This window comes from Erpetoichthys calabaricus, chromosome 8 (genome assembly GCF_900747795.2).
Source record: "Erpetoichthys calabaricus chromosome 8, fErpCal1.3, whole genome shotgun sequence".
Taxonomy (NCBI): domain Eukaryota; kingdom Metazoa; phylum Chordata; class Cladistia; order Polypteriformes; family Polypteridae; genus Erpetoichthys; species Erpetoichthys calabaricus.
Genome location: NC_041401.2, coordinates 71,326,066 through 71,339,124, shown reverse-complemented (window position 1 = coordinate 71,339,124; position 13,059 = coordinate 71,326,066). Strand labels below are relative to the sequence as shown.

Here is a 13,059-nt window from a genome sequence, read left to right as displayed (position 1 = left end):
CAAAGCCATGACAGTCTTTTTTTTCAAATGGAATGCTGGTTTGCAATGAACAGGGGAATAATAAGGTAATGTTTAAATATAAGCAGGAACTATCAAAGTGCAATGTCTTTCAAAGGACTTGATGTGCAGCATAGCTCAGAATTGCCACTCAGGAAAATTTTTGATCATTGACAATTTAGCACGCTATCACCTTATGATCCAGTGTTACATTTCATTAAGCAAATCACAGTATCTCGATCAAGATGATAAGCAAAGCTTCAACTGGTAGAGAATGTAAGAATGCACTCACACCCTTGCCTCAAGTTTACATTGGCTTTAATTCTACATTCAAAACACCTGAATGAGTGGCAACCAAATATTAAGATCTGAAGTTGTTCAAAATATTTTGCCAGTCTAATATTCTATTTGCAATCTGACAGAACTTGAGGAGCGAACTCAACACAATCAATGTGACACAGTACTATATAGTGGTGAATGAACTCCACATGGAAGTGTTCAGGAACTTAACCAAACTCCATGACATGCACTTCAGTCATTGAGAAAGGAGGAACTGAACAGGTTTTGAGTGCACTGTTATGGTGCAGTGGTCTGTTAAGTGCCCCTAAGGATTAGGGAAGCATTTGCCAACTATGCTGGATTGATTATTGTGGACAAAAATGTGACCTGAACTGTTAGGTAGCAGTGCTACCAATGCACCACCACACCACAGACAACAAGTTGCAGAAGGAATGATAACTACAAACAAAATACAACAAAAGGCCAGAAACTAGGAATGAGTTTAAAAAAAAAAAAAAAAAAAAAAACATTTACAAAATTCCAATCTTGGGACACACAGTGGCCATGCTACGAAATGGCAGAGTGGGTCTGGGTGTAGCTTCCAATGTATGTGTGCATCAAGAAGAAAGAAACCCCTTGTAAATAGAAATAAGTCTTTCATTATTATTATTATAGTCAGCTAATTCTAGGTTTATCAACTTTTACGGTCCCATGACCCTGTTTTGCCTTTTGAAATTCATTGACGACCCACTATCAGCCAATACAAAGTGTACCCTTGGTGTAATGAGCAAGACTGGAAGAACAGGTGGAGGGGGGTCCCCCTTTGTGAGACAAGTTTGCTTGGAAAGAGGAAACATGTTGCACATGGACAACTCACTCGCAAACCAACGATGGCAATGGGTCATGACCCAGTGGTGGAGAAACATTGAGCTAATGTACCCATTAAAATGAAAATACTGGAATTTTTTTTTTTGGCAGTCCAGCTGGAGTATTGATTGGGTTGTGATGGAAACAATCTTACATTAGGCCTGCATGAAAGTTCTGCACACAGTTGCTACAGCTCTGTGATGTCATACTGGCCCAATTCAAATTTCCATGAAAATATTAGGTGAACAAGGTCACTGGCAAACACAGCATATTTGCTACAAAAATGCTTTGGTAAATTTCGTTGATCAGCACTAGCACTATACCCTTCATGCAAAAATCTAACCCTGTTTTTACAAATGTTGTGCCTACTTCTAAAAAGTGAGAGGGTGAGTGACGCCTTACCTTCCATCCTCAGTGCATGCACAGGAATATCCATTCAGATTTTTGGGAAAAGCAAATTGTTGATGTTACACAATATGATAAAAGCAGTTGTAAAGAAAACAATTGCAAATAATTTGTATTCCTTTATGAAAATAAAAAGCAAACTAAACAAACTGAAAGTTTAGTATGCCCCTCCAAATACAGTTAGACCCCAAAAATACTATTTCTGGCTTACCAGGTTATATTATATGTGGCGACTGCTCCAAGACTACAAGGGAAGCTCCACTTCCTCTACTATGTCAGAAAATAAATGCTCATATATGCACTGTCGTATTTATATTGGTTTTAATAAAAGTGCGCTAGAACGCGTTCAACTTCTTGACTAGCTCGTTCAGAATCAGGTATTTATTGTAGATTGTTTGACACGATTTTCTTGTCATACATTTCCGTGCAGCACAGCGCGTTAAACCCTCCTGAAGCCCAGCTTCACTGGAGCTCTATGGGCAAGCACAGAGGAGCTTTTTTCACTGCAGAAAAGCTGGACGGTAATTGGATAAATGCACCAAAATCGTCACTTCCAGGGAAGCTCAGCTTCTCCGGGAGTGAATGGAGCAGTGGGCGGGCCAGGACGCTGGGCTGCTGCATGATGATTGGAGGAGCTGTTTAAAGGACAGAACCCCTTTTTTGATTGACAGCATGTCTTAAGTATACATCAGCACTACAGAGATTCAAGTTCAGTCCCATGCGGATTTGCAGGTGAAGTCGTACGACAAACTGCTGCACTCTGTATTGTTTGCTGGTGATATAAACCATTTTTGTTTGTACAAATCATTCTTTAAATAAAAAACAAAAAACATATTATAGCGTTCATGACTTTGCTCCTTGTTTCAGCATTGTAAAGTTAGTTCGTTCATATAATTAAAGTAGCTCGTGGAAGGGGAAACTAGCCAGCTAGCAAGCTGTGCACAATGGCAGACGCAGACGGTGCTAATATTGTTGACCTGCTTTTGGCAAAACCATTTAGTAGTCTTCCTTACGAGAAGAGACTCAGAATTAAACGGCAGGGCAGACCAACGCCCAAGATTGATCTGGTGCAAAAATCAGGAAAAAATAACAGGTCTTTTCAGCTCCCCTGGTATGACAAGGTGAACTGGCTGACTGGAAGTGCTGTGACAAAGAAAATGTACTGTTGGCCATGCCTCTTGACGAAACCTTCTCAGGGAATGGGATGTGTTTGGTCAAACGTGGGTTTTGGGGATCTAGGTAACTTTGACAGGGCATACAAAAGGCATGAAAAGTGCAAAGAACATGTGAGTTCATGTGCAAGGTTAAGTTGTCTGGGCAGGGTCAGGGTTGAACATGCAATCAATGAAAGTCTTCGCATTCAGGTGGCAAAACATAATGAAACAGTAAAAAAAAAACAGGGCCTTCCTAAACTGTCTAATTGATGTGACTTCCTTGCTTGGCCGTCAGGAGCTGGAATTCAGGGGGCATGATGAGAGTAGTGAATCAGCAAATAAGGGGAATTTACAGAAACATTAGCTAAATATGACTCTGTCTTGGCCACACAATTTCAGTCATCAGCTGTGTTTTCTGGTATGTCCCACTCAATCCAAAATGACTTGATCTCTGTTCTCACAGCCACTGTTTCTGATCATATAAAAGGTGAAATTCAGACTGCTCCTTTTTTTGCATGGCAGGTGGATGAAGCAACTGACATATCTTGCCATGCCCAACTGTCTGTCATTGTTAAGATATGTGGATAGTGCAGGTAAAATTCAAGAGTGCTTCATTGGATTTTTGGATGTGTCAGGGGGTTGAGATGCTCAGTCTGTGTTTGAAGTTTTAAACGAGAACATGCAGGGCTACAGTTTTAGAGAAAAACTTGTGGCACAAACCTACGATGGGGTTGCTGTCTTTGCTTCATCTCTCAATGGCCTACAGGCCAAAGTTAAAGTAATAGCCCCTAGTGCAGTGTTTGTGCATTGCTATGCACACAGACTGAACCTGGTGTTGTCCCAGGGTGCTAAATGCTTGCCTGAGTCAAGAATATTTTTTGCATCTCTCTCTGGGTTCACCACATTTTTTTCAAAGTCCACAACAAGGATGTCTTTTCTTGAGTCTGCAGGGTCTTCAAGATTGCCCAGAAACGCTCCTACTCGATGGAATTTCACATCACGGATAGTGAGCACTGTGGCAAACAATTATGATGGCCTCCTGCAGACTTTTGACAAGATTACCCAGGATGAGAGCATGGATGATGACATATTAGATGCTGCCAAAGGCTTCATAATGAAACTGGAGGATTTTGAGTTTATGTTCATGTTGTACACATATGAACAAATATTCTCTGAGACAGATGTTGTCTTTGATATTGTCCAGCAAAGGGCTATGGATGTTCTTTACTGTAAAAAAAGAATTGGGTCTCTCCTTGCTTTTGTCAAGAAGAGGTCAGAGGAGGCTTATCAAGCAGTTTATGCAAAAGCAGCAAATCTCACATCAGACCCTCGAGATAAACCTATTAGAAAGTGCCGTCTGTCACAATTACAGGATCTCCAGGACCGCTACAGAAATTTGTACAAGGCCATCCTAGACAATCTCATGGAGCAGATTTCTCAGCGTTTTTCAAATTTGGAAAGCATGAGCTTCTTAGAATTAGTCAATCCAGGGAAATTTGATGAAATGAGACAAGTGTTTCCAGTGGAGGCATTTGAAAGTGTGCTGAAAAGTTATGGCCATTTCTTTGACTCAGGGAGACTGAGATCTGAACTTCAAGTACTATATTCAGATCATGACTTACAGGGGAGCAGGGGTAAGCTGTATGATTTCTTGGTGTTTTTTAAAGACATGGAGTTGGATAGTGCAATGCCTAAGCTATACAAGCTGTTGTCATTAGTGGCAACAATTGGCGCTACATCAGCAGGTGTAGAGAGGAGCTTCTCCTGTTTAAAACGGGTCAAGTCATATACCCGTAACACGATGGGCCAAGATCATTTGAGCAACCTTGCTCTCCTGGCCATTGAGAGGAAACTGGTTAAGTCCCTGAAAAAGACGGCCAATTGGTACGACAGGCTCACAGACCATTTTCTGCAAAAGGAACGGAGGGCAGAATTTACGTACAAATAACATAATGAATTTTATGATGAAGGCCTAATATGAGTTTCCCCTGTTTCAAAAGCTAGCAGCCGTCACTGGTTATATATATTTTTTTTTATTCTTGACTTAGGTGTTTGGTCAGTGTTATATCATAAATGGGAATCTTGCTTATCTTTTACATCTATTAAGTACAACATTTTGCAATTACTCTTTCAAGACAGACTAAAACTGTTTTAACACATTATTTAAAAAAATACCATGTATGTTGAATGTAGAAATTAGCACGCTTCTTATCTACTTATCATTTTATTACTCAATTTTTCATTTAACACATTTCAAATGATGCATATAGTGTAGCTTATTATGGTTCAGAAGGACATGAGTGCCTTTGTTTGCACCAGCTACTGTGCATCACAGGAAGAACAGTCCTCTGAAAACTTGAAAATATGCTGCGCTATAATTAGTTCACTGCTTGAAACAGGCCTGTTTTGGCCACATATTCATTCTAGACATTTGGTGAAGCTAAAAAGCAACAATTAAAGGAAGTAGCTGTCAAATAATTCAACATTCTTTCAACCAATTGATATTTTTGTCATTTCCCTTAATTGTGAAACTTGCAGAGTACATTTAGACACATGTAAAATGTATTTTCATCAGTTACTAAACAACATGGGAACCACACAAAGATAGCACATATAGCAAAGGGATAGCAAAGATAGTATATTAGCTGAAAATCGGTTAATGGGATGTGAATTCAGGAAAATTTGTTAACTTGAATATTAATAATACAATAATTATGTGCATATAATTTTACATTCACCTATATTATGCTCTGAAAGAAAACAAATGATAGTGTTCTGTATCTGATAGACTTTGCTTATAAATTGTAATATGTGGTTGTTTATTTTGAACTTTTTTTCCCTCCAGATACCGGGAGCTGGTTACTGGTAAACGGGCCAGAGAAATTATTGCAGTCTTCTGGATCCTCTCCTTCATTATTGGCCTAATTCCATTTCTTGGATGGAACGGAAAAGACAAATGTTGCAGTGGTACAAGCAATGGAACAAACACAGCTTTGGATGGCCAAAATATTTGCTTAAATGCTTCACATGTTAATAATCATAGCTGCCAGGTCAACTGCTATTTTGAAGTGGTGGTAGACATGAAATACATGGTTTATTTTAATTTCTTTGGCTGTGTCCTACCACCCCTACTTATCATGCTGGTGATTTATATTAAGATTTTTATGGTGGCTCGTAAGCAGTTGCGGCAGATTGAACTGAAATGCATTAATGGTGACAACTCACGTAGGCTGCTTCAAAAGGAAATTGCTGCTGCCAAGTCCTTGTCTATTATCATGGGCCTCTTTGCTGTTTGCTGGCTGCCTGTACACATCTTGAATTGTGTCACTTTGTTCTACAAGAAAGTGAATGAGCCATGGGTGATGTTCATGGCCATTATCCTTTCTCACTTCAATTCTGTGGTCAACCCCCATTATTTATGCCTACCGGATTAAGGACTTCCGCAACACGTTCCGCAAGATAATCTACAAATACTTCCTGTGCCAGAAGGATGAAGTGTTCAAAAGCACTAATGGTAGCACACGTCACAGGGACCTGATCACTGAAAACACTAATACAGACCTCCTGCGAGACACATCAATACTGACACATGAGTACCATTAGGCAATGTGTTAATAATATGTAGGTTGTTTACAGACTGAATACCAGGAGTGAACAGAGAAGAGGAGTTCTAAGTGTTTGCTGTTTTCTACTTACCTGATATCAAGTGAACTTAAAGTATGTTGCACAGTAGCCCTTTGCTTCCTAAGAGCAAATGAAGAAGGCTGTAACAGTCCAGTTCTGTTTCAGTACCTCTAATACAGTATGTTAGGTATAAATAAAAAAAAAAAATTCTCTGTAGTCAGAATACCTTCTTTGGAATGTGAATGATCCTATTGGTTTATACAGTATAACAAGCTAAGATTTTTCTGAGAACTTTACACCAACTGTTAACAGTTGTTTTTAAAGTCTAACTACTATGAAAGAAAAAAATGTGCACTTGCCTTGAAGGGAATCAAACTCTTTTTATAATATTGTCTCACTGTAACCCTTAAAAGGCTCTGTGTTGATAATCTCAACTGTTTTTTATATCTGTTACTTGGAATTTTAATCAAATGTATTTTGTTTTTCCAAAAGTGTCTTAAAATCTTATTATTTTCTGTGCTGCTAAGAGTCAACAGTGTTAAAAAATAATAACTCATAACAGTGCAAGTCTTTTCTATCTCCTCTTTAGCTGTCCTCTGGTATACTTACATAATGGTGGAAAGTTCACTCTCAGCACACCAGCTGTGGAAACTGCACATTGCAATATTGTTGCTTCCTACAATTAAAAATGAGGACAACGAAAAATATTTTCAACTACAAAAATCATTTATATAAAAAAAAAATCTTAAAGCTCTATTTACAAAAGCATATTACACTAAAAAAAAAAGAAGGGGCGTGTTTTAGGCTTTTTTAAAAAAAAAGGTCACAAAAGCAGTTTGGGTTATCAGTCCTGGCCCTGATGTTATAATGAACTCATTTGTCAAAGAGGGTGAACTTCCTGTTTAATTTCCATTTACGTCATTTAAATCTTTGCTTTGTGGTGTACTGGCCTTATGTCCAGGTTTAGTTCCTGCCTTGCACTAGATGCTACCCTATTAGGCTACAACATTCTCCATGACCCTAAATTGGAATAAGTGTGCTTGAAAATGTTATTTTGCTTACTATATTGTTTTCTTGATATAACTTAAAAGTATTACACTTTAAATACTGGTCAACCAACTGAAGAATGTTTTCTGCTGAGAATAAACAAAAGCTGACAGGGAAAGCAAGTATGTCTCTGGTGAAGCAGTGAAAACGTTAGGTAACTGGCAATGATGAGATTTTCCTTGTTCACTTTACCTTGCACTTAAATAAGTTTAACACTTAGTGCAGTTCCCGTACATCACTTTTAAAATTTGATAAAATACAGCACACCACACCAAGGGACTGTTTTGTACTGAGGGGAGTGTAACCTAATTGTGTCACTTGTTCTCAATTTTTTAGCAATTTCCTGATATGTTAATTTCAGCAGCAGTCAGTTAGTTCCCTTTGGTTTGCTTTCAAGACATGTCTTTGAGTTATCAGGGATGCAGGGGGTTTTGGAGTATGTACTATACTCTTTGCACTGACAGATTATGTTCCTTATTATTGAGCTTGTTATGTTTATTTATTTATTTATCTATTTATTTTAAGTCTTTAAAAGTTGTAAAAAAAATTATATTTTCTCTGACTTTACCTTGAGTGTGACAAAATAACCGGTGCTGGATCAGCAATTTCTTAACTTCACCCACTTCGTCTTCATTTCCTTTTCATTTATAATACTCATTCTACATTCCGTATATTTAAGCGACACTTCTGAGCCAAAACTACATTATTTTAATATTTATTATATTCAAATATTCTGAGGAATTAAGATATTAATTTAGCAATGTATCTATTTATTTATACAGTATGTACTGTATGTATTTGAACATGTCAGTCTTCTGTGGGTCTTCTGGCACATGTACATTTGTTGTATGTTTTGATTCTGTCCTATTTGTACCACTTTACAAGTATTGTTAAACAGACTGTCATAACCCATCAAGGAATGTGCCTATAACTGGCATTACAAGATGGGTGCCCATCTTCTTGGCCAGACTACTTGACATTTTATGCGTTGGGTATATTTACCCTCCTAGTTTTAATGGAAACTTTGCCTATTATTTTTATTTATTTGACTAGCAGCAGTCTTTCCTAGTTATTTTTCACCTGCCAGTTAGTCTTGACAGTCATTTGCCTCATTGTGCGCTTATAAGAATCCTTAGAAAATTAAATCCAGTCTCTGTTAAAATTAAATTATTTTAGATTTTTTGCAGACATCCAGAAAGTATAATCTTCCTAAATATTTATGTATGGTAAGACATATATGTGTGTCTTGATATTTTTGCAGTAATCTTGTCCACGTGTCCCCTCTTGTTAAGGTTACATGGAACATGATGCAGTTACACTGCTCAAATGTACAATAGGGCAAGTGTTCAATTGAAATATCTAAATTATCTCCTAAATGTTAATTGTGACCAAAAATGTACAAATGGGCATGTCAACCCTCATGCAGTTACTTTTTAAAAGAAATAAAAATGTGCCATGTTTTGAAATGTTACAATTTTTATAGAAATATACAGTGTATTACTTTTATGTAGTCATATCAGAGGACTACATTCAGTTTTGTGCCTCCTAAGCTGAATCTACCATATACAGTACTTTTATAAGCCTTCCAATGAAACTGAAGTTGCACATCTTTTTTTTTTAACCTCTGAGCATATCAAGTGTGCTCTGCCTTTAAACATTTTCTTTGTGCACATAAAACTTGTATTAGGAGGATAGAAATTTGCACCTAGTTTTGACAATATACTGTATTCAGAAAAGCACCCTAGTTAGCAGCTGCTTTTAACAGCCTGCAGTTTCCCACTTTCAAGTGAAGAAACTGACTTTGAAAAATAAACTAATAAAACAGTAACTTTGTTTCTCTACTACATGTACATAGCATTCTGCACTTCCAGTATTGTAAAGAGAAACAACTTTGGATTAGCCTCTTGATGGTCTGACCTGTGGGGAGACCCTCACATTGAAATTTTCCACTATGACTGTTTGGGAGTGAGTGGCAAAAAAAAAGATTCCTGACAGAGTTGGTACTTTGAATACATTCACATAATTGGATATTGTTAACTATGTCCAATTTAGGGTGGAGTATAGCCTGTTGTTTTGTGTATATTCTATACAGTCATTGTATTTGGGTTAATCAGCGGTATCTAACAAGATATGTGAGCTTTGCTTGTGGAGCATTTACTAGTTGCCAGCCACCCATCCCCTAATAAGCTGCTATGCTATGGGCTTTTTTCTTCAGCCTCTCTGGTTTCTTTCATTCTGTGCAAAAGACCTAACCTAACAACTATGCTTCTGGTATCAAGTATAAAAGAAATATGCAGCAGAAATACTGGCAAAAATGATGGCTGCATATTGTTGTGGAAACCAGGCAGCAAGACTAAAAAGGTAATCCTCCACACACACGGGACAAGAACAATGCAGGGAGTGCAAACATCACAAATGGCCATCCAGCTGGTGTGAAAGGTTTTGATTGTTTATTGATATTTATGTCTTGTTTTATAAAACAAAACCCGTCTCAATGTGAAACAGCCAAAACAGAAGTAGCACTTCTTAAACAGGGACTATTTTTAAGATTAAAGGCCAGACAGAAAATACACACAGTATCCCCAACAGGGTGGTTTTTAGACAAGCCTCTTATAAAGTGGATAGGATCAGTGAGCTTTATTGGGTTGAATGGCCAGTTCTTGTCTAGATTTTTCTAATGTTTTAATTTATTCCAGTCAGAGGAAAGCATGTCAGAATATTCTTGCAGAATTCAAGAATGTGTAGGTTAACAAACTTTTAGGGATTAGGGAAATTGACTTTTTGATTTTTAATCGACATGACAACCAAGCAAAAACTCACATCCTCTTATGTTTAAAGTTTCTTGAAAGATGACGCCATCTTTAGTAATTTTACTAGAACTAGACAATGTCTGGCAGTAAGGGCTAAATGACAGCCTCCCTATATTATGTTCATCTATTATATGCAGCATTCAGCAGCTGACTTTCTTCCATTTTTTGCAGCTTTTGCACCAGCCTTTAATTTGGGGAAGTGGCATATGGAGGACTGCATATTGTTTTCTAAAGTAGTCAAATAGTTGAACTCAGTAAATGCAGGTTAGGTGAACTACTGATCCTAAATTGGCCTTAGTGTGTGCTTGTGTCTGGGTGTCCTGTGATGGACTGGTGCCCTGTGCAGGGTTTCTTCCCCGCCATTGTGCCCTATGGTAATGGGATAGGCTCCAGCAGACCCCCGTAACCCTGTTCAGGACAAAGCGGGTTAGGAAATGACTGACTAACTTTACTGATCTAGCCCCTGGATTAATCTTTATGTTCTATATTGCATTTCGGTACAGACCCCATTCTAAAACACTGCCGTTCCAGGGGAGCTATGAAGAAATACATACAGTATATGTACTTACAAGTGGAAGGCATGTAGATAATATACCTTGATTGTAGATTGTCAAGCAGTAATAATAAGCTCTGCTATGTTTCAGCTGCTGCATCAGTATCATGGAGCTTCTACTGAGAATCTGGAAGGCATTTTATCACAAGGGTTCCACATTACACAACTCAAATTTGCAAGCAATTAGTGAAAGCAGCTGTTTTACTTTTCATGTACAGAATCTTCATTTTCATTAAATTTGTTCAGATTCAAATACACAAGTTTTGCCTTTCTGACAAGTGTGAATTACATTGGATATTTCAATATCATAGAACTGTATTGGCCTATGGGATAGAGGTTTCCTTTTCTCAAAATGCTACATCAAAGCAGCATAATTTCAGTGAAAAAAATACTTGCAATAAGCTTTTACAAGTTTAATAAAACAGAATTGTAAAAGTCAATTGGGAAGTGAATACACTCATGTAAATGTGGAATACATTAGAGTTCCTCGCAAGCCAGTGAAGATTTAAGAGGCACCTAAGAATAAAAAAGGATAAAATATAAAATGTGTACATGCCAAAAAGCAATGTACAACAACTTAACTGAGGGTTTAGAGAAATGTATAAAAAAGTTAAGTATATAGAATACAGTGAAGAAGAAAAAAAAGTTTTAAGTAGCCTCAAAGTGCAATGCAAAGCTTGTTCTGAATCTGTCTGCCTTTCTTACTATTCATTAGTCTTTAAACTCCTGAATGACTTTAATCTTAAAGTGTGCATAGACTATCATTTTTTTTTTTTGTGTGCAAAACTTGAAGCACCAATTTTCACTGCAATACATTTAATGGATTGGATTAAAGCTTACTACTAAAAATCAAACTTGAAATAAAAACATTATACCTCATTCATATAGCAATCTCAAATATGACAATTATTATTACTGGGCTCAACAATTTCTTTAAAGCCAAAGCTGTTAAACAGAAGCCCAAACAACTAATTTGGCTGTATAAAATTTCAGTTTGAACCACTACATCTGTATAGCTACAGTAATTATGTAAAGTCAGTAATTTCTCAGATAATCACACAAGATGTAGCAGCATAAAGCAATGCATCATTTGTGTGATATTGTCACTGCATTTTGTTTCAAAAAATTTTAGAAAGCTACCATTTCTCTCCTAGTGATACGTTAAATCGTCCAGCTGTCCCAAAAAGCTATTTCTTTAAGGCCCTTGTGTGAAGGTCCTGCAATAACCCTTAAGAAAGATTTCACTTCACGAATTGCAATTGTGATGTAATAGCCGGTACTAAATCTTAGCCTTATTAAGCCAGCTTGGATGTATATTTTTTCATTGTTCTTATTATTAATTACTGCATTTTCAGTATATTAATTAGTAACCTATTAGCAAATTACACTTTGATCAGTGCTCATGAATGTTTGAGGTGCTTGTTTGTTAAAAGTAGGCCAGTACTATTCTACATGCTTAGCAATTAGTGAAATATACAATAAAGGCTAAAGCCTAAGGATAACCATGTTTTCAATGTGCATTTATCCGCAGAGTGCTTTTCATGTTCACTGCCTGATTAACAAGGGAATGGGAAACATTTGGTTGTGAGGCAAGGAAGAATGTCTTTAAATTACCCTTGATGTTGCACATGCCCTAGGCAAACCCATGGTGTAGTCTACCTCATCCTCCCACCTGGTGCTTTAGGCAGTTAGCTGCATTATCATGATAAACACAATCTGCTTGTCACCATTAGCAAAGAGAACATCACTCCAGTTGCATTTTGCCCAAACTGTTGAAAAGCACTTGTCACACTTAAAAATTCTCAAAAAGATAGCATATTCTTGTATTAGCAACGTGCAGTTTATGCAAGGATTACATGTTTTCAGACTACTGGTGTTATACCTTAACAGAACTCAAGTTCCCACTCCTTGCTGCCTTTGATACTGGCACATCTACAGTGCATCCTCTAATGACTACATGAACACTTGGTGTATTGTGAAAGATACAATGCAGTACAACATTCAGCAGTTACTAGCATTCTTGATGATTATCTTGGTTATGCTTTTTAACTACAGATGTCATTAAGAAGTTATTTGTTGCCCTAGTCTTTCTAGAGATAACACTGCACTTCTTTCAGTTCAGATTTTGTTTGCTTCTTACAGTCACCAAATTTATAAGGGAAACTTCTCTTAAAAATCAATGTTGCTCATACTGTATCTATTGTAACTACTACAGGGTGAGTGTATTATTAAGCTCTCTTATTTAATATTGATATGTAATTGTGTCTTATTTTATTTTATTAAAAGTTATGTTTTGCATAAAGAAAGTATTGTTGAGTGTTTT

The 13,059-nt window shown here is 37.1% G+C and overlaps 1 protein-coding gene across 1 annotated transcript in view; it reads left to right on the top strand.

Annotated features, from left to right (window-relative positions):
- adora2b (adenosine A2b receptor) overlaps positions 1-13,042 on the top strand; it is a 52,483-nt gene extending 39,441 nt beyond the window's left edge. The window contains 2 exon segments of the mRNA XM_028806772.2: positions 5,548-6,109; positions 6,111-13,042. Of these exon segments, the coding sequence (XP_028662605.2) occupies positions 5,548-6,109; positions 6,111-6,305 (757 nt within the window). The 3' untranslated portion in view covers positions 6,306-13,042.
- The last annotated feature ends 17 nt before the right edge of the window (positions 13,043-13,059 follow it).